General features: G+C 44.6%; 1 protein-coding gene across 2 annotated transcripts in view; it reads right to left on the reverse strand.

Annotated features, from left to right (window-relative positions):
- Positions 1–22,741, reverse strand: part of LOC146191253 (uncharacterized) — an 80,097-nt gene that overhangs the window by 2,410 nt on the left and 54,946 nt on the right. Inside the window, exons 3-5 of one of the 2 annotated variants that reach the window (XM_084599900.1) lie at positions 9,842–9,928; positions 6,007–6,128; positions 3,625–3,753 (exon numbers count right to left, since the gene is read on the reverse strand). In XM_084599900.1, the coding sequence (XP_084456026.1) occupies positions 3,734–3,753; positions 6,007–6,128; positions 9,842–9,928 (229 nt within the window). In that variant the 3' untranslated portion in view covers positions 3,625–3,733. Of the gene's footprint in view, positions 1–3,624; positions 3,754–6,006; positions 6,129–9,841; positions 9,929–22,741 lie in introns of those variants that run through there. The other variant, XM_084599899.1, reaches the window with a different exon arrangement.

Here is a 22,741-nt window from a genome sequence, read left to right on the forward strand (position 1 = left end):
CTGATTAATGCCGCTGATATTATCTACCGTTGAACTTTGTTCCCAAAGGGTTATCGTTAGGGAGCTAGCTGTGGTACGTTTAATCTTGGAGGTATTTTTAGTTTTACACTACTGCCGCAACCCGCACACCTTAGGTAGCGACATGTGATGTTTATTGAAGCTAGCTACTCAATACCACAAGCAGCATGATAGTTACTATTTTTCTACTTTAAGGCTCATACAGGTGACAGATATTAGTTTGATACTAAGAAAATCTTGTGTACGCTGTCGGTCTGTTAGTATTCCTTTTCGCTGACCTTGCATGTACCATGTTCTCGCTTTTGTTCCTGGAGAACAGCAGCGGTTTAGTAATTATCTGGGTCTCTTTAGAGCTTTCACTTTGATCTCCTTTGCGCGCAGGTGTACGTGTAGGCTCAAGAAGTGTAAAATAGGACAGTTATCACAGGACAAACTGCATGTCACGCAGTGCAGTTTTAACCCACCACCAGTGCAGCTCCGACACACCACCAGTGCAGCCCCAACCCGCCACCAAGTGCAGCCGAACGAACTTCTTAAACAGCATGCACGCAGCTTGCTGGAAGAGCTGTCCACGGTAAGTGACGCCACAGAAAGCACGGGACTGCTAGCTGCAGCACATTTTGGTGAAACATACTTGCCGTAGTCTGTGGGTGGAGCAGCTGCAGCTCATCAGGTGATTCAATGAGGAAAGGTCACGTCGATGCAAATCTTTACGTGTCAGCTCGATGCATTTTAACTCGACAGCAATAAAGGCCACGTTCTCTAGAAAATCGAGCGTCGATTTTTGGCGCTGGTGTTGTCGTGAGCATTTGGAGCTAAATAACACGAACTAGTATGCCTCTGACAGGCAGTAGTTGGTAGGCGACGTGCCTGGGCGCTGACTGGTCGTCGGATCATGTGACGTCATGAGACCACATGACATGGCCGAGTTGGCAGGAGCTGGGAATTAAGGCAGCCCCTTTTGAAATGAGCGTTTGAGAAGAGGACCGAGTCTTTCAGGAGCCTTGGACCTCAAGTCAGGAACTCTGCCTCTAAGCGCATAGACACGTTCAAACGGCTTGGTTAAAACGGGGCTTTATATCCATAGTCTGGTGGTCTTGCACAAAATGTTGCAGCTTACGATCGTATCCTAGCGGGTATAAAGGAGATAACAGAGGGGTAATTTAGGTGATTAGAGCATAAGCGAGAAGAAAATTGGACGCACGCAAACGAGAATCCGCTAGGGGGAGCCGCACGCGGAAACTAATAATGCTCTCTTGTCATATTTTAAGATGCCGAGGGCTCAGCCTCCAAAATGTTTGTTTGCCACTGTCAGAGCTGATTTTCGAAATTGTAGTAATTTCCTTTAACTTCGGTAGGATGTCGTAAAATCGTCAACTGCAAGGCGAACGCGACTTCTGGGAATGAATCAAAATTTTATAAAAGCTGGCCATGTTACACTTGCATCATGATTTCTGCAACTTCTTTTTTCAAGACTGCCTCCGATGTTTCTCTTCGGGAAGCAGTAGTGCTATACAGGTTTACTTTGATTATGCATTGCTAGATTATGAGACAGGCGCGTTCAATATACATTTCAATGTGCTGATTACTAAACCTGCAAACTGATAGTTTGTTTAAATAATATACGATTAATTAAGATTCACAGGAGATAATATAGCTCAATGAAATAAGACTGACGAATAAATTATTTTCACACTAGTAGGAAATAAAGCGGGACGGTAGTTAATTTAAAAAAAAGCCTTCTTTTTTCAAGGCGCATAAATTCGACTTCAGAATAAATCGATAATTCTCATGCCACAATTCCACCTCGCACACGTGCGATCACCCGAATCTATTCTAATATTAATATGTGTAAAATTATTTCCTCTCCACAGAGGCCCCTGGCACTGCGTCGTGGGCGTCAAGAAAGGCTGCGCAACACGTTTTGTCTCATTTGCATCACGTCATCACGTTTTAGGCATCGGGAACCAAAACAACAAAGTGTGCTAAATACGTCATGCTAATATCTCCCGATTAAAGGAGACATTGCGAAGCAACAGTGCTATAGACAACGATATCCAGCAAATACACCGCAGTCAGCGTTGCGTCGACTTTAGCGCCACTCTCGTGGTCGCCACACTGTTACTCTTATTACTGTATGCTGCTGAAAATGTGCCTGTCGGCATTAAACCCTTTATGGCCATGCCGATTTTTTATTCATTTCTTTTTGCAGCGTCGGGAGCGTCCGCTTTTCGTAGCCCGGGGTTTCGAAAGTGTTTTGACGAGTATGAGCACAGCGTTGAGCGCCGTCTGCTGTACTTAGTAAAGCTAAGCGTGCGTACGAACTAAATGGTCTGAGCTGGTCGCGCTGTACGAAGGGCGGGTGGCCGCCTTTTTTTTTTTTTTTTTTTTTTTTTTTTTTTCTGTAAGGATTTGGCGTTACAACGCTCTCGAATGTGGATGCCTTCGGACTGGCGGCGTACTGCCGTTGAAGTATCCGAGCAGAGAGCAATGGTTACTCCCCGATATGATGTTTGCAGACGCTTGCGAGAGGAGAAATGACGCGCGAGCAGCAAGGGTACGCAAGCAAGGCTTATTTCTATCCTCAACTAGGTAATCAGGAAACATGACAGTGTTGCTTGCGACACCGACGTGCGCAGGGGTGCTTTTGCATGGAGGGCTTGAGCAATGGTGAAGCTGTGGGAATACTATGATTCGAGTGAATGGTTGATCTCGTCCTTACTTTAGGCTTCCGTTCGCTGGAACGAAAAAAGTTAAGTACGAAGATGTTTTTCGCGTAAACAAACAAAAATAAAAAAATGAGAAGAAAAAGGTGCCCTACAAGGAACTGGCGGGGAAAAGAGTATCGCTTAAGTGACCGCACTGCCACGGATTGTGCTAGATGTTGCTGCAACACGGTGCGGTTCAATGAAATCTGGTTCATATAAATGTCTGCTTGGGATGGTGAGTTGACTAAACCCCCCAAAAAAAATCTAGCGATGGGAAGTCGCTATAAATATTGCAACAATGTTAGCAAGAAAAGATAGTTTGTTTAAAACTCTACAAAGCCGTCTTGGCTCACTTACAACCTCTCTGCCCGGCCGACCAAGCGAAGAAATGTCATTAAACTTTACTACCCTTCCTCGTCATTTTATTTATAATTTAATATTTACGATAAATTGTTTCCCTGTAACAACCCCGCAGCTTTGTGTGCATTACCCTTGCTGATAACAGGAGGTATAAAATCGGACGCCCTACATCGCATAATTTACTGCATAAACTTTTAATACACTGCAGACCGAAACATGCAATACCCAACGCCGCACGATATAAAGTTACTGATTTGCTTCTCTCTATGTTTTATATACTAAGCTAAAATAACAAAAAGAAAGAAAAAATATACATCTTGTCCATCTCTAGGTCCATGTAAGACAGATGAGAACATATTTTGTGTTCTTTCATTGTCTAGTTTTCTTAGCCAGCGGTGATTTTCATACACACAAAAAAACAACAACAACAAAACGTATAACTTCGAAACGTTTCGACGGGTGTATGCACGACTATACCACAAACACCTAAGCGATCGTTTCAGCTGGTTGGAAATGAAGTCTCGGCAAAAGGTATTTAATGCTGCTGAACGTAGGTTTATTTTCAGGTATTGGTACCGTGAGACAGAAACGAGCGCGAAACATTAAAAGGAGTCGATGTGTCTTTGTTCGAGCGAGTTGAGATCATCTTAGTCCTCGTTGGTCGAGCCTGCAAAACAATCGGGGAAAAAAAAAATCCACAAATCAGACTTGCGTCTCAACGCTTAAGGAAAACATTTGCCACCAACGACGAAGCCACGCAGAACGGGAGACGAACATTTGACGAACGTGAGACCAGAACGAAAAGACCAGAAACAAGCCCGACTGGACGTTCTCTTATACATAGATGGCCTTGTGGTTTAGGTGCGCGTCGTGTCGTCTTTGATTCCTGTGAGATATCTACTAAACTTAAGAAGAACCGCGAGAAGGCCTGTTTTAGGGCAGTATCGGATGCCCCATTATTTTTGGGTAGAGTGCTGCAATTTACGCGCTCCAAAATTCTGCTTGATGTGAACATAACTCTCGCGGGCCTGTCTAGTCTCTGGCACGCAGTTCTTGCAGGCCGCAAAGGGCCGCAGGATTTCTTCTTAGCTTCTTGGCTTGGAATCGCCCCCAGTTGCCTAAAGTACGCAGACTGTTTTAGCTATCAGACCCCCCTTCACGACGGAACATCTGATCGAGCACGGGGTTCCTAGGGGGTCCCGGGCCACTGACATTACGTTGCTTTTGTCCTTATCTCGTCATGAAAGCGGTCTTGTCTTTTCTGGCCATATGGGGCGCCGCGAGGCAGGTCACCGCAGGTGAACGATGTCGCCCTAGCCCTGGCGAGAACGCTATTCTGTTATACAGGATGTAACACCTGCTTCATTACGGGTCTGCGCACGGACAGCCCTCGGCGCTTCTTTACGTAACGCTGGGGACGGAGCTATGTGCGCCGGGGGTGTTTACCCGCAGAAGAAAGAAAGAACAATAGAACGGAGTTGTCTTGGGTTGTTTAGCCTGCAGCTTCGATCGGTTTCCGTGTATTAACGGAATAGGTGATGGGTGCAATGAGTACTGACACGAAGAACAGCTGTGCGAGGTTCTCGACCCCCCCTCCCCCTCCCCCCTCCTCTGACAATGCTTTGATTGGCTTCTTTCCCGAGTCAACGAAAGACGACTGACAGATGGTCAGGACAGGACAAGAGACAGACGACAGAGTACAGCAGAAGATGCATCACATACTATGAACCATAAAATAGAAGCTGTCGCAGTCGAAACAGGAGCGCCATGTCATTGTTTATATATAGGCTCTATGGCTATAAGACGGGCGCTGTCGCTATACAGCTGTATCGCACCTTGATTTCAAGACAGGTTCGAGAACGTAGCCCTAGGTCATTCTAAGCGGATAATGTTGCTAGAATATTCTTTTAGCTTGCGTATATATTTTTTGTTTCGAAACACGGGTGATCGACACATGTTTAAAACAAGTGATAATTATTTAAAATAACCCCGTAATCTAAAGTACAGGTTTTGAAAATAATTATCTCTTGATTTGAACGAATGAAGTATCGCACCGAACACTGCTGTCTGTCAGCACATGGTATTGTTAACATACCTCGCGAAGCAAGTCGGATTATAGGCATGGGAAAGATTACGCTCGAATTAACAGATTAACTGTAACGAAATGGCAATGCATCGATGCTATTGGCTAGAGGACCTCTTTTGAGGGGCTTTTTAGCTCTTCGTTCCTACGCTGCATCCGTCTGTACACGATAGCGATAATATGTGGCTTCGCGAGGTTTCGTGAGCTTCCTGCATATTCTGCTGTCATATAGTTGTTTCGAGACTGTTTAGTAGATACAACACTATTGCAGCGAACCTTTATTTATTCTCTTTCCTAGCCTCTTTTTGAACAGCCGAAAAATGCGATCCTAGCTTTACGCAGTCATATATCACTATTTCGCTTTAACGATAACTTAAGCGCTTGTTTCAAAATTCACTCGCTGGAAATAATCTTCAGAGCACCAAAACTGAGATAAGAAGACGTCTAAGTACGTCCCCGATGCTGGGTGCTTCAAACACACAAAGCAAAGCCTTCAGGGAAGGCAACTACTCAAACATTACATGTCGGTGTCTTAAGTGTTGTGAAAATTAGTCGCATGGTCCATTTATAAAAGTTCACGATTCCCGGGCAGCGTTACGATAGCAGTATTTGAACCGTGCGATAAAGTTCTTGATTTCGTGCTGAAGCTACATAAGAATCCCCCCCCCCCCCTCCCTCCCCTTCTCCGACATCTCCGCAAAACTTTATCAGAAGGCACCGTGCATAATTTCGCTTTTAGTGTTACTAAAAGTGAGGCGTTCTCAAGTACGGTGCTCTAGAAGGCTTTCCAGACAGAGCAAATGGACACGGCCTCCGGATTCGTTTCGACACACGTACGTCTTCTCCTGCGTCCTGGCAAGACATCGCCGTTGATGAAGTCGTGATCTTGATTGCCTCCCGCTATGTTGCCTGGCAAGCAGTCCTGGCCGGGCAGAAGGCCGGGTCCACAGTTGCGTTTGCTGCGCAAAAAAACTGCCTTTGACGCCTCCGTCTTTTTTGTTTCTACATATCTTGACCGAACGCTTTTTGCTGATCGTGGCTGCTTGTAACGAGGGAGCGCAGTAGAGATGCTGGATCTGCATGGCTGATTCAGCAGAAGCCACTGAAGCAGAGCTTAGGGTAAGAACACCGGCCTAGCCACATAGCGCAATGTCAGGCGATCTTTTTGTTGGCGCCTCATTCGCAGGCACATGGATTTTGCCTATGGACCATGTTACCTGGCAGCCAAAGTTGTTGGTCGCTCCTGTGCCGCTTCTTCCGCACTGTTGTTGCTTGAACGACTTACGTATTTAATATTTTTTTTAGAGTGCAGTCTAGTGTTAACATTCTAGGATTACTGCTCAAAGACGATTTATTTTCTCACGAAAGTTGCTATGCACGCGTTAGTTCAGCTAACCAAATGATTCCTCTACCCTGAACCCTAGAGTTTGTAGCGAACTAAGTTAATAAGCCGGGATGAATGTGATAGCCTTCAAATCGCACGCGACAGTGCATAGTGCAGGGGGCAAGGAGTAATGATAAGTGCCTTGCTACTTTTTACATTACGTCGGTCGTAACAGAAAATTTAAACTTGCTGAATTAGTGTCTTCTCAAAGTGGTTCTGAGGACAACTCAACAAAATTATCGTTCAATGTAAAATACTTTAGTTCGGCTTTTCTGCGGTGCGGCTCTGTTCGCGTTTGCTTGGCGGTAAAATACCCAACTGTTTCTGGAGAATTTAGAGTGAAGCCTGTGATGATGTCGAAGCACTGAACAATCTATGATTGCGGACAAGAAGTGGCTGGGGATGTTGCAGCGCTCTGAAGCTCAGAAAAAAAAAAAAAAAAAGGCGAGAAATAGAACCTGCTCGAGTTTATCGAACTTAGTTCGTGAAAAGCGCATGAGTGCAGTGCATGTTAATTTTTTTTGTGTGTGTGTTTTCTGCGTTATAGATATCTCGCCTCCAACTTCAAACTAGCCGCCTTGTTGGTAGTCTGAAAGAATGTATGGCGAAAGCCTCTTCGTTCGTCTGATCCACCTAACGCCACCTGCGGCATGAAAGCTTGATGAAAGCCATGGGTAGGCTTAGTTCATCCTAAAAGTTTCTTCGAGTTTTTCTCGCTTGAATAAACAACTAGTTTAGACGTTATCCCTTCAACGTAAGGTGGACCTTTTTTTTTTTTTTTCATTTTGTGTTGGTCGACTTTTGTGCAAGGCTTAAGACAGTGCGACTAGACAGCTTTAGGGTAGTAAGAAGCGTCATTTTTGTTTACCATCGGCTACACCTTGGTGATGCATCTCGTGTCTACTAGACAGATAATCTTGGTCCTTTAAAGCTGCTGACTTTTTGATGTAAAATAGCAAGAAAGTCTGAAAATAGCGATATGTTCGCAGCTTTTGATTGTCTGAGACCTGCGATAAGCTTAAGTTAAAGTAAAACAGTCCAAAGAAATGGTTTGTTTCAGTTGAAAAAGTTGCAAAGGCCAGCGTTTTTGCTCAATTGCCACTTAGTAGCAGTAACGTGCGCACACACGAAAATCGAGCCAAAAAATGAATAATCGAACCTAATTTTATAGACGGACGAAACCTGTAATCGTTTAAAACATCTTTTATTCTCAGTAAACTGCGCCTGACCGAATGAGCAGAGCTATTTCTCAGGTTCTGTTTCCAGTCCGGGTACGCATGCATTGTGCGTATGCGAAGGGACGATATTGAGAAATACACCACTCCGCATAAGTGCACGAAATGTGCTGTCTGCTATCGCAATGAACCAGTTGTGCTATATTGCAGAATATCTGCGTGTCGTTTTTCTTCGATGTCGGGACAGATAGATAGATGAATTTATTGATAGGAAAAGGCAGAGAGGTCGGCCCGAATAATTCAAATCTGGCCTGCTACTCTGCACTGGGGAAGGGGAAGGAGAGGAGAAAGAAGGTCATGATGAGTGACGATGTGGGAGAAGGCATATGATATATAACGATGTCGGGACGTGCTATAGGTAACAATAGGGAAGAAAAAAAAACGATTGAGCACCTTCTTTACAAGCTTTGTGCCAGAAGTAATGCAGTTAACGAACCGTGAACTGACGGCGAGGAAACAGGCTATCGCTTTGAACGACCGAGTAGACAGAAGAAGAGACTGTCCAAGGGAGAATCAGTACTGAGATGTTCGTGTGTCCAGCTTAAAAACGTGGAATGACTGAGAGAATATTTGTCTTAAAGCTTAGTTCGCGCTACTTCACTCGCGTCGCGCTTTTAGTGGGAAAACAGCTTTCGCAGCAACCTCGGCGAGCACGCTAGTGTGGTGGAAGAAAAAAGTATAATGACTGAGGCAATGACTCGCTTGCCATTCGGCGGTTTCTTAAATCCACTTAAAAGTTTCCATTGTATTACTCACGTCCTCTGGTACGCTGAAAATCGTGCGAGGAAAACCAAGAGGAAGAATGCATCAACCATTGCCTCTACTTCGTCACGCACAGAAGTTTGTTGCCTTGCACTTGCGCCGCTCAAAGACGTGTGAATGGAAGAACTCGGGTGCTCGCACGTCATGAGTATGTCATTGTTTGACTGAGGCTCCATCAAAGATGAGCATCACGTTTCTGGCACGATGATATTCGCCGTGTTACGCGGAGACACATCGACCGACTTAAACTGCGGCTGGCTTGATTTGTCTCTCTGTATTAAAATTCAGGCGAGCAACGCCGAAGCGAGAGAGGGGAGGGAAAAGAGCGCAACAATAACAAGACGCATGGAAGATTTGGCTCTTTCTTTTAAACGCGCAGAGAGTAAAGTGAATAAAGGAGTAAATGTAAAAAAAAAAAAAAAAGATGGAAATGATTCTATCACGTCGGACAAAGAGGAAGCAGGCTTTTGTTGCGCTAATTTCCCAACATCCGTTGGAATGTGAACAAGGACGTGTGCGATCGCAGGCGAGGAGATTTCATTGCTTCGTGACGCGGCATACGCGTCTCTACTTTGAAGCCACGACGGCGAAAAAAAAAAAAAAAAAAAAACCCGAGCTTACTGGGCGTGGCTTGAAATTTGCGCACGAGCGAGGGTGCCATAGCTTGCAGCGATGAACAGTTGTTGCAAGATTGATGCGAGGGGTATTATTAGAGTGTAACAAACAGTGTAAATTGCGCTTCATTTTTTTTTCTGTGGTTCTGAAGATAATATGCCTGTCATCGTTAGTTGTGCGTTCTCTCTTGCGCCTATTTCAAGCAAAGTGAGTATCGAGCAGCATTACGTGCAACACTATAATAATTCTTTTATAAATTCCAATTATAAATTACAGAATCTGAATAGACCGTTTTCTCTTACTTTTTGAGTGTTACAATAAAATTACATATTGAGAGCACTAAAAAGTTCGGAAGTGACGTAAAAATTTTACAAGCTGCATAAAAAATCTTCCTTTCTTTTTTGTTTTACTTTCAGCCATTGTCCTGCACTCTTCTCACACCTAAACATGAATAAGACGATCTCTGAACGAAGAGGCGCCAATCATCAAAGCTAGCTCAATGTAAGTGTTCATCCGGCAAATGCTGTACTTTGTTGAAAAAAGAAAGAAAACACCTTACGGCTGTTTGCACAGAGCAGACTGTGAGCTCGAACTGGACATCAGACATTAGATTTTTTTCTTTTTTTTGCGTTTTAAAATTCTCAAACTCTCGTTTCTTTCGTCTTCTCGTACTCACTGAAGCGTGGTGAGCTGACGATGAAGGTCGTCGACAATTTCTCGGATGATCTCCAGGCCCTTGCGACGGTTCACGATCTGCCGGATGCTGCGGGGTAAAATAAAGTATGTATAGTTATTTCTTGGGTGAGAAAGCTTTCTTTAATTTATATGCTGGTAAATTCAACATTGTTTGGTCAAATGAATTGGTGATGTGGTTCCTGGCAGAGCTTCAAATGGCGTGTGAGTCAGTCGACTTCAAGAATGTCATAACTATCACTCTGAATTCTGGCTCGGTGCTGTGTAAATGCTGCTAAGAATTAAGTTAGGTCAATCTTTTTGTCATCCCTGGCCTTCTTCATCGAGGTAGGGGTAAGTGCATAAATTTTTGAACTGAATAAAATAATAAATCGTCTTTAAAGCTTCAGACTTTTTCGTAATTCACTGACGCTGATGTTGGTTTTATTAACAGTGATTATACACATTGAATTCAATAAAAACGCAACCGGTATATTGCGCGGAAAGCTTTAAGAAGAAGAAAAGGAGTGATTAGATACAGCTTCACGACTGGGATTAGTTTAAGCGATAGGTGAATTTTTGCCTCGACAGAGCTATGATGCGCAAGCGAATTACTCTTTCAAATAATGGCTAGAAAATCAGGAAAAATAAAATACTCGCGGGAACAGCTGGAAACAGGCTTCTCAGATTGCGCAATAATTAAAAAGCGCAATTAGCGTCCCAAGCGACAATAAACGGTTTTAACATGCTTTTAGTTGCCTGTAAAGCGTGCTTTGTTGCACTATTATGCACAAGGCGGAAAAGCCAACCTAAATATGCGCTGTAGCGTACAGGCCTTCGTGGCGTTTGAAAATGACTAGCAGTCAGCGCAATCTTCAACATAATGCAAATAAACATAAACGAAACTAAAATAGGGTGCGCTGGTAATAAGGGTGTGGGGTGGTGACAATGTTCCGATTGAGAAAACACCAGAGGTATGTGGGTGCACCATTTGCAAGACGGGTTTTGGGGTGCCACGGTTCTAGCATAAACACTGGCGCAATCTGTATGCTGCGCTTGACCAATGGACAAGAGACACACCACACGCGCATGCGCATAGCCAAGCACTGAAAAAGATTTCCAGATGGATTGCTCGAACTACGTGGCTCGTTGTTCAGTAATTATAGGCCATGTCGAGTTCGTTTGTTCCGGGTGAAAGGGAAAAATGAAACGCTAGTGCGGAGTGATCTGTTTATCTGTTGAGAGTTCAACACATGCACATAAGCAATACACTTGTTTTGTAATGTGAGTCTAGCGTGCATTGCATCGCTCTAATAGTGGCACTAAAAAGAACACACACAAAAAAAGAAATACAGGCAAGGCCGAGATTGACGCTCGTTATCACCTAGTTGAGGCGGCTAATTTCTTACGGTGCGCTGCCGCCGTTGTTTTGGAGAAAATGGCCGGCACGGTGCAAATTAGAAACCGCTAATTACGTTACCCGGAGGCACGGTGACACGCAGCTCAGAGCAGGCGGTTACGATTAGACAAGAAAAATACAAAAGCGCTTTGTCGAAAGCTATTTCATTAGTAATGAGCATAGGCATCGTTTTTCTCGCAGGCTATGCAGCCCTACCCGTGTTAGACAGGAATCCTCTGAAATGGTTCGGTGAAAGGCTCTTCCTTTAGTGTGTACTTCATGAATGTTGCTATAAAAGCATTCGGTGGGATGGCTATTGCAAAACTCTGCATAGCTCGATAGTCACAGCAAGTGCCTAAAGTAGCGGTGAAAATAATGTTGTGCGAGATTCGAAAGTTTATTTAAAACAACTTGATAGTTCGGAGGGAGATACTGTCATCACTTTCAGCTCGTCGCTCCTGAGTGGGCAGAAAGCCTGAAATACCTATTTTTTCTTCCATGAAAGGAGGGGCCACACTGATGCTAGCCTTAAATTACCGCACTTCGTCTCATGGAAGTTGTCCAAACATATTAATGCAACGGGCAGCTTGCCTTCGATGCTTTGCACAAAGAACTCTTAACTGTGAAAGCATTTTAACGTTGCCTACCATTTAGTTTTCTTGAAAAGTTATGCAAGTGTGGTTCATCTTGCAAACCCTTGACGTGACCTATGTTTCAATAGAAGTGCTTGTCCTGTAAAACGCAAGCTGCGTTCGAATTATTTGTTTCTTGGAGGTTTTGGAAAGTAAAATTCTGGAGTATGCACTCAGCTCCACTTTAAACCAGCAAGCAGCCCGTCGTGTCGGACGTCTTGAAGCACAGAAGCGTAGAGCGATGTGTGAGGTAATAACTATTCACGCGAAGAGTCTAAACTCTGCACGACACGAGATACGCTTGTAGTGTTTCGCATTCAGTTGACTTCGTTTGCCATCGTAGAAGTCAATGCATTTACTCGAATCTAAAACCAAAGAGAACGAATCGCTACCGCAGCATATTCACCTCAGTTTTGAAATATTTTGAATGGAGTTCTGCATATTTAACACCTCCTGATTTTAAAGATTGCTGTTTGCAAGAAACGATGCTTACTTGATATTTCACTTTGCGATTACTTTCCAGTGTTTATGTAATGAGGTCTAGGACCTTTCGCCGGAATACAGCTTTCTTTCTATAGACGCTATTTACTTTGAGCTACGTATACAGGCTTTAGAGTGAAGCAACCTAAGCGGTCGAACGTGAATATCAACGGCAAGATAGTATTCCCAGCAGTGCGCTACGGTATAGAAGTGGCTGTTAGCAAGCAGTACACGTCGTGAGAAGCCATGGAAGGCACAGCATATCAGACCTATCAAAGGTTCGTGCCCCTTAAAATCTCCACGAAAGTTGTCCGACTTCTCTCGAGAATTCTCCTTGGCATTCATTTACGTTGCAAATTGCTCTGCAATTTTTCGACTCGCACCTCTTGCTACCGAAGGCATGCGGCTTAACTCTCGCCTATTTTTTTTTGTGGCGAAGGTTATTATTTTTTTTTGTGACGCACAGTTGTATTAAGTTGTTGATGGTTAAGAGGCTGCATTTTTATTGAGATGCACATGATATTGTGATTCGCGCAGTTAAAAGAGTTAGGGATGGTTAACAGGTTGCGTTTTATTGAGCGTTATGTATAACGTTATACGCGCAGCTTTAGAAGGTCATGGTACCGCCAAAAAAAGAGAAGAAAAAAAAAACGCTCAGAAGGTTTTATGAGAATTTACACGTCGCGAGTCGATGCAAACAAGTGAATACTCTATGACATGCTGCAATGAAATGCAAACATCTCGCACATCATTTTTTTGGCCGCAGGAATGTTCGATGCGGCGTAATTATAGAAAAAGTTGCTTACTGAAGATTATGAAGCACAAGACACAATGACAGCACTGTTTATGCGGCGGAATATGTGAATAAAATAAAAACAGTTAATCCTCAATACACCATCACATTACCATACTTGTACTCTGGATATGGTTACTGTGCATTTATCCGACACAGATTTACTCTACGGCTGAAATAAATTAAACAATAAATGTTCAGAAAACGGAATAATCGTTTAAAAGTGTTGACTATGCAGTGTGTTCATTGATATATTCCACCCCGCTAAAATCCCAGCTTGGAGTAGCAGTATTTATAAACAAATAAAACAAAACAAACCAAGCATAAATAAAGACAACCATAGGTTCGCGACAGTGGTGCCACTCGTCACAATGGAGAGAATCTGCTTCTTTCCCTAACACGAGTGAAGTGCTGCTCGCGAGTGAGCAGAAGAGGTGCCCGTCAACTTTCGATCGCATTGACGGTGGCTATGATTATCGTGCCGCTGAGTGGCTTTGTCAGCCATTAACGGTTCCATCTGCTGGCACCTACACGCATGGTAGCTCGACACTCGTCCCGTAAGAGCCCTTACTGCGCCGTTCGTCCGCTTGCCGTCAATCCGGTCTCAGAAGTGTCTAGGAGCCGCGCCACTTCGCTTGCTTCTCGCTGCGCGTGTGCGAACGAAGCTTTGCGCGAATGCTGGGAACGACACGCGAAGTGAATTCACCTCGACACCTGTGCTCCACTTTCTACGAAGGGATTGTGGAAGAAAACGAAGAAGGAAATGCTCGAAACGAAAAGAAATGCAAATACTTTGTACACACACGCGCCACAGCCGCTGGAGAGCCCTCACCGGTGAAAAAAGGTTTCAGCTCAGTGTGCGGAAGGTATCCGTCGAAGAAAGAAAAGACATTGATTTGTGAAAATAGGAATGGAAGTGGGCTTTCCAAAAGCTACGAGGTTGAAGAAAGTGAAGAGTGCATCTCGCTTGCCAAGAAACGGGCATAAATGACTTCAGATTGAGTCATTCGAGATTTGTTTTTGTTTTTGGTCTTAGTAGTCGCAGGGGCACCTGGGCGCATGGTTGCATTTTTGAATTTTTACCACCAAACGTAGTGATTTATTAAAAGCATTCTTTTAACTTCAATCTTCTGAGTGAATAATGAGTAACACTTTTTCTACCAGTTCCACAGTACTGCCTCCGCCGAGAACAACTATGTGCTTATTACGTTTATTGACCTGTTGTTCAATACACGCTATAGCCTAGCGGTAACCCATATCCATACATGGTTCGTACCTGGGGCCGCGTTATTAAGGGACGGTGTGTAAGCTTGCTTTCATTTCACTGACTGCCGTGACTGGGAAGCGGCCGTAAAAAATTGCCAGTCAAGAACAGACCTCAGCCACAAACGGACGTATGAACATGTTTGTCGACATTAAGTCTTCCTGATCCGGCTAATTTTGTGCAATTTTTTATTACATTCGCCTTCTAGAACACCCGTACAGAAATGCTATTGCAATGCCTACTGAAAGGGGCAAACATTCTAAATATAGGCAAAAATGAAGCAGCGAAGTTTACAGCTACAACGTTTTAATTAGCGCTAATTTTGTCTGCAAGCAAAACAACCAAGTGCTTTTCGACGAAGGCTGCCGGATCGCCTAATTAGTCAGCTTATGCCAAGGAGTCTTGCATCTTGAAGTTAGGAAACACTACGGTGCAGTGCGGGTGACAGTTTTCAGTTTTTGATCGGCTTTCTGACGCTTTTCTTGTAATTCCTTGCTTTTGCTGGGGCTCGCTTGTTTTGAAACAGGTATGTCAGCATTACTGAACTCTTTACTGCAATATGGAGTCATTCCAAGCGAGCTCGAAAGATGGCGCAAAGTATTAGGAGCGAGTAGCGTTCTCGAATATGCTCCCGCCGTGGCAGAGTGGCGCGAACATTCACGCAAGTTGTCTTTTTCGCAAAAATTCAAGTTCTGAGAAAATTCATTTCTCTCGTGGCAGCAGCCACATTATGGCACCACTGGCAGTGTAGGTTGCTTGTCCTTTGCTCGCAAGTTAGTGGATCAGAAACAACACATTTTTCTTGTACTCTTTAAAGCTACAGCCGCTGATGAAAAAGTCCAAAGTTTTCTAGTAAAAAAACATTATATGCCTTTGTCAGTCACAACGCCAGTACCAAGACGCACAGCAGATGACGCCAGGTGTTTGCACGGGGTATAGTTGCAGAAACCTTTCCAGCAACGTTAGCATACGGGAGGTCTGTGCATTCGAAGTAGCTGCGCTGCACCTGTGAAGTCTACTGTGCCGACTCTAAGGAGAACGTTTGACGTCATCGAGATCACGGGATCGGCATTCCGTGAATAAAGTTAAGGGCGCGCCTTTAACTTTATTCACGGAATGCCGATCCCGTGATCTCGATGACGTGAAACGTTCTCCTTAGAGTCGGCACAGTAGACTTCACAGGTGCAGGCAAAACCGTCGCGCAGCTCTACTCCCTGCGAAAGCATGGGCGTATAGGAATACTACAATCAAGAGTGCAAGCTTTAAGCATCGTTTTCCGGCTACTACAGAGCAAACTTCAGCTGTACTTGAGATTAACACCATTTGCTGTCAGAGACTAACTTCGATCTGTCATTCCCGTTACTCTGACTGGGTACACAAATTGATTACATCCCCCCCCCCCCCCCACACACACGCACACACGCACACAAAATGATAATGAATAGAAACAGACAGAAAGTAATGTTTCGTACTAAACAGAGAAATGCACCTTTTTGAGTTTATGTTGCACGAAGTATGCATGCGCAAAACAGCAAACTGGAGTAAAATGCATCCCACGTGTGCATCAGTGTTTCCAAAAATTACTGTATTTGCGTAAGATAAAGAAAAAAAAGCTTCTTGATTGAGCAGCTTGATTACGGTACCTTTCACGGCACACTGCGCAAGCGAAAATAATTTTGCTCGTTTGCACGTCTGGTTTATAAGCAGCGCATGAAAATATTTGACTGTTGCGGGCTTCATTAATTGATTTGTTGCTCTTAACTCTTCACGTATGTTACTCGTGGTTTGGCGGCATACGATAATGAGGTTCTAACTAATTTTTCTGCCGTCAGCATTAAAACAACGCACAAGATTAGCTACTTCTCCTTTTTTTTTTCTTGCGCACTGATTTTAAGAGCAAGGAAAGAAATTCAGTCAACAAAAGCGTGGCGTAGAAAAGTGGGCGTATAGTATCTTCTTCGCTGGTTCTGCTCACGACAGCCTGTTTACTCAGATGGTCTGGAGCACTCGAAACTTTTTCAGCCCGCGCACTTTTGTCACGCGCACAGCGGGTCATCCAGAACCTATCTCGTCCGCACGCCATACGCTGCTCATCAGGAGTTTGCGTGGCCGCTTTATTGTCGCTTCTCTGAGGCCGCATTTCGATTTAAGCGAATTATACGACTGAGCATGTGGCGTTGACACTTTCTCAGGGCAAAAAGTTTCCACGGTTCACGCAGGCGGTGAACAGGAACACCTTGGTTGCCCTGTTTTAATTTTTTTCGTAGCAAATTTTAGGGCTGGCACTACAATGTTCCACTCGCTTTCCCATCCCACCTTAGCCGGCGCTCTTTACCGTACCTGTAGCCAACGTATAAAACGTCAAGAAGATGCTTTCGTTTTCCAACGAAGCACAAATGATTCAGGTATCGAACGTTCACTTTGGGAGGCCTCTCTTTTTTTCCAAGCTTGTAATCAAAGCAGTGATCCGCATTCTAACAACTTGGATATGATGGAGCGGAACTAAGTGAGGACATTGTTCTTCTGATAGGGTCGTTGACACGGAGAAGAGTCGAAGCGGTTGATGACCACGAAGAGTTGGGAAAAATTCTGCAGCAGAGAATAAGTTGTAAAAAAACGTGATACAAAACGAGGCGCAACACCTAGTCATTATATCTGCCATCAACGAGGAGAATCACTGTGTGGAAAGGATTGTGCTTGGTTTTAAGTATTGTTTACCGTCGTCTTTCGTCTCTGCCCAGCTTAGCCGTAGAGAGAAAATTTTCTTACGATAAGAAATTGCATTGTACGCCACGCATAGATTCTTTGTGCAGTGCATACTAACTCGCGACTCATCATGAAAGTTAGGCTGGTCAACAGTATCTCTTGCTGGGCTAGTTGGTCTGACATTGTGTTTAACCGAAGGAAATACAGCGCGAATTTTTTGACGAACCACACAGAAAGACGAACGGGACAAGCGCTGACTCCAACTAAGTTTATTGAAAGATACATATGCACATATATACCCCGTTTCTTTTCTACCGGCAGTGGCTTCGAAAAGGGCATTTTTGTGCACTCGACGCTTGAACGCAATAAACGCGAATCAAGTTGTCATTTTTTTTTTTTTACCGCACACACTGAAAACGTTTCTAGAGTTTTACGTGCGATGAGCGCGATTTCCTAGCCGTATTACTGGTAAGTGTAGTGTCACATAGATGCCATAGGTTTATAACTTTGCTTCCTGACAATAAAATCGAAAAACAAAAGACCTTTGGCTATACTTTCTGACAAGCTATTGCTTACGATGAAGTCGACGGACTATAAATGGGGGAAAAAAAAGCGTTTAATAAGAGTTGGGCGCTAAAAAGTTTAAGTCCGAATAGAATCACCCTGGCAAATCCCGGTGGACTTCAGAATTTCCATTCATTGCTTAGTTTTTCTACGCATTGAAACGTACAGTCTTTGTCAAAAATATACTTTCCGACAGTTTCGCTTCTAAGCCCTTCAACGTGGTTTCTGGTAGCAATACTGGAATATGAATGCAAGTTAGAGCAGAATGAGGACGAGTTTTATCATCTTGGAGCTTACTAACGCCAGAGTTGTGATACGAGTCCCGTTACGGGGCTTAGAAGAAAAACGCTTGGGCTGTATATTTTTGACAAAGGCTATACCTCGACGCGGCGCAGCTTGTCACGCGTAGTAATGGCCGCCGTTTCCTTTTATCCTACCACAGTCATCGGCTTTCACATTTCCTGAGAAGCGCACGCGGGACCTTCCTAGACGGCAGAATTGTGATGCAAGAAAGCCATCTCGGCGGGGTTCGTTCACCGTAAGACCCCTCACAATACTGCTCTCGCTCCATTACGTGATTCGTGATGCACACAAGGAAAGAGGGCGTAAATAAAAAAGGTAGGGCAATGCAGTATATATATTTATATATATTTATTGCTTATATTTATTTCCTCTATGCTGTTTGTTAATTGCGCTCTCACGGAGTAGAGGGTGGCCGAGCATGCTCGCATACTGCCCAGAGAAGAACGTCGCTCCCTTCTTGCCGTGTCACTGGGAGCCAGCGGGGAAAATTCGGAGCGCAAACTCGACGACATGCGAGCGCGCTCTCTCCGCCTTCACCCTCGTCGGCTTCACGTGTGTTTGCTGAGCCGTTCGAAGCTGCCGACACCACCGTCACAACCTCCCCCATTTCTCCCTCTTCTCTTCCCCCATCCCCTTCTTCCTCCCGTCTCTCAATTCTGCACCACTTGCCGCGATGTGCTCTGACGTCGTCCAGGGTAGACTGAGTGCGTTGATTTTAACCCGTTCGCGAAATCTCGGAGGCAGCGTGAAGGGAACGCGTCATGATTTTGACTTTCGTTGTAATACCCCCGCCCACACCCTTTCGCCGTCCTATATTTCCAATGACTCGTCGTGCTCGCCTGTCCTTCCGTCCGAATGTGCTCAGGAATGACGGTTCAGCTTTCGGAGACTACGTTGTCTCTTCTTGCTTTTGTTCGTCGGGTGTTCCGTCTCTTCCCTGCATTACTCTTGGGTTATTCTTGTCCTCCTCTTGTAATTAGTTCGTCTAAATGCAATGGTGTTCCGATGAGGGGGTCTAACGTTACCGACTGTGAAGCTCTATGTTCCCGCTGGTCGTTGGGGGTTATATCGACGTCTCGTTATTTTCCTTTATACGTGCTAAGGCAATGACGCGGTGTCGGAGCTCAGTGTTGTTGACAGAAGTAATGAAGGCACTCGATTCGGCGCGCAGGGTTAGAGGCAACCCTGAAGGTTGTGACATATATTCATTGGGAAAATAACGATATATCTACCGGAAACTTCTCTTGGACTTCATCATCAGAAATTAAATACAGTTATTTTTCTCGGAAAACATCGAGGCTCTGAGCCCACATCATTCGCACAGAAGTGTACCCTGAAAAAGGTGAACGGTAAGTCCGTTCTTTTTTTTTGTCATTACAAAAACGGATTGCCATCATTGTCTTTATATTTTTTGCGAACTATTCTTTTTATTTTGTTCTCGTGCTACCTCTTTGTACAGAGGGGAATCTTGGTTAACGAACTGTTGCGTTAGGGGATCGGAAAATGGTGAACGGGTTATTGCGACGTGTGTCTTCCACTCGTCGCCACGTCTGTGATTTCCACCACATCAACCTGCGTAGGCGTAAAACGCACGCCTAGCACCATATCTTTTACTATGATAATCGACTGTCACGTTTTCGTTGAGGTGGCTTATCTATACGCAGCACAAGAAAGCTATTTCGTTCACCATGACTCTCTTTACCTTTGGCGATTCAGGCAGCGTAAGCAGTTCATTTTAACACCACAGGCGGCTTGACAGTTACCGACCTTTTAATTTTGCTCCAATGCGCCAGGGGAGTTCCGCAGCTGAAAGGATGTCCCCCTGCACCAAATCAAGTTATCATCTGGGCCCCTGGTTACGAAGGTCTACAAAAAAACGTCAAGGCTGACACCCTAGCTTTCAATTACACCAACTGAGCGGAGACTTACAAACTAGACATGCATCCCATTTCTACCTGCTACTCTATGCGCCTTTGGACCTTGCGGCTCAATCGACGCTCCTACTTTTCTCCTCACAAACACCTTTCATCCCCGGATGCCGAATCACTTCACTTCGCCGAATCCAAACTCTAATTTTCCCCGCCCTCCCCATCAATGTAGCCTCCACCAACACCAAATATAGATGCATGCTCATGGTACGGCCACACCCTTACCTTTCTTCATGTCACATGGACATGCGCGTATATGGCACTACCTAAAGTTGTTGTTGTGGCTGTAGGAAGAAAGACAAGAAAATGCACGGGTCTGCTACTGGCTCTGTAGCTGAGCCACCTCCGCTGCCTCGTGCGGACAGAAGAGAAAATAGAGAAGAAAGAAAAAGAAGAAGGAGAGAAAGACGCGCGCCGCAACAACAGCCGTCGTCCACCACCTAAGCGGTGGCGGATGCAGTGACTGCCTACAACCGATAAAAATTCGGTGGCTGGCTAGCCCCCGCCGCAAGCGGCGTTGACCTACCGTCCCAGCCCCGTAGGGCCAGGAACAGCCACCCTCCTCCGCACTACCTAAAGCCATCCAATGGCGTTATAGCAATTGGAGCTGTAGATGACGAGCGCCACCTTGGAAGCCTAGGAGGGGCTTATCATCGCTATCTCCTCAACGTCGGCAGGAGCCACTGGGGTCTTGGGCTGAAGACTCCACGTGCTGCTCCAATCAACCTCTGCATCTTCAATAAATTTGTGTACCCTCCCTCTCCTCATACCTCCTCCTCATTTTCCAAAAAAATCTGGATGCTCTCGAAAATGTGATGGCGGGCAGTGATCACGTGATGCAAGCATGCCCAGAGGTTAGATCTCTCGGAGGGTTGTGTGCAGTTACCCTTGCCACTCGCTGGAATTTTTTTCTTCATCCGTGTTTCTGTACGCACAAGGAGAGGCTGCGAATGGAGACTTCATATGCCGCTTGTGTCGTAACAATTGGGCCGCAGTGGTATTTTTGAAAGGTGAAGCTTCTTCTATTTATTCCCTGCCTTCTATTTATTCGTGTCTTTTCCGATAATATGGAAACCGGGTCTTTAAGCTATAGTAAAAAGAGCTGACCGAATTTGATTCCCTTAGACTGCCAAATATAGATTACGCTGGAACCTTTCCTAGTGTAGTTCGCGCCAAAACAAAAAATACTTCTCACATCACCCTATAAAAAAAAGTTGCGTTCTTAAAGAGAGCGACAGAGGAAGAAATTAGCGCGAGCACTGCACAGAATGACTACGAAATGAACATATAAATACATAAATATACACGCGGCGAAGAGCAGCCGCCATTCTTCGCAGACTTTCAAATCTGGATCTGCAAAACAAGCTATGGTTGTATAAATACATATATAAAAATAGTCTTATTAGAGGAACATGTCAAACGGATGAGTTCACTGGAGACGGAGCGTGTCCGGTTGCCTCATCGTCAATCATTTCGTTTTTAGAGAAGGAGAATGAGGAGTGGGCGTATAGCTCTTTCACATCGAAGGCAATTCTTAGCTAGCGTGAACACTGATATTTCAAGATTACCTTCTGAGAGACAACATGAATATAGATGAACGCGTGAGACTAGGCTTCTGACGGTCGCACAGCAAAATCTCGCCCAAGTGTCAGGAACAAATAAAGAAAACAAAAAGTAAACTTTAACGCAGTTAAAACTAGTCGGATGTGCGAAAGCTTTAGCCCAAAGACTCCAGTTGATAAAAATGACGTCGAGCCGAGCACAGCGGGAGAGCGAGTTGCAGTTATGCACATGTGATAATGGGCTGTGGCGAGAGCTACTAAGTTCTGTATTCGCTTCCGGAGTGAGATTCCTGCGTTCGAATTCGCTTCACTCTGACGGTTTGTTTTTCTCTTAGCTCGGCAAAGGCTTCACACATGGTCTATAGTTTGGTTTGACCATGTTAAATAGTGCTTTCGCATTCAAAAGGTGTGAAGCGACTTGTTATTAGGTTGATAACAACTGAATCCTTCCTGCACTTGGAAGTATCCGGTGCATTTCATCGTAGCGTATTGGCAAAAGAGGAACAGCAAAACTTGATCAACGTTTTACTTATTTTTGCATAAATAGTGAAATGTAGTTAGTGATCTCTCAGTATTCCTCCTAGGGACGGCTGGTGCACGTTCTAACCTTCTAGTGCGCTCAGTGGTGGCAGGTCCAATCATGGAAACAGATAATTGTTTCGTAACGTTCTAACGTGTACCTCTCTAGGAAAACTACTATTATCATAATAGCTACAGAAACAACAAGAAAACGTTATTCAGGACACTTAAGCTCCGCCTTTAAGGGTATGACGCGATAGCGTAGGCTATCAGCCCACATACAAAGCCCCTGCATTAACCCCGCCGTATGAATGTGCCAGCGTGTCCTACGTGTAACGTGAATGCAATGGTCGTGGTAGCCTGATTCTGATATCACTCTCCCGTGGGAAAGATAGGCCTGAGTTGGCAGCTCCTGCCAAACGTAACATCTGGCAGCCCTACGTCCAGTCAATGCGTGGCCATGTGAGTTGCCAGCTACCATGTGCCAGCGCTATGCTCGTCATTTTTCGCTCACAACACCAACGCCGAAGCCGAAGTTCCTGGTGAACGGAGCCTTCGACGCTATCACGTTAAAAAAAAAAAAAAAAACACATTCGTTTGCTTTTGTGACATATATGTCGAATTTTCTTTTTTTTTTTTTTGCCTCCGAAACTTGAATCGCGCAAAAAGAAATTCGAGCATTTCTTTGCCATGAAGGTGAGGTAGCTTGTGAATATTTACCGCAAAATGTTGTGAAACGAGTGTACGCAATTTT

This window comes from Amblyomma maculatum, chromosome 4, assembly GCF_055883805.1.
Source record: "Amblyomma maculatum isolate TAMU_Amacu chromosome 4, ASM5588380v1, whole genome shotgun sequence".
NCBI lineage: Eukaryota > Metazoa > Arthropoda > Arachnida > Ixodida > Ixodidae > Amblyomma > Amblyomma maculatum.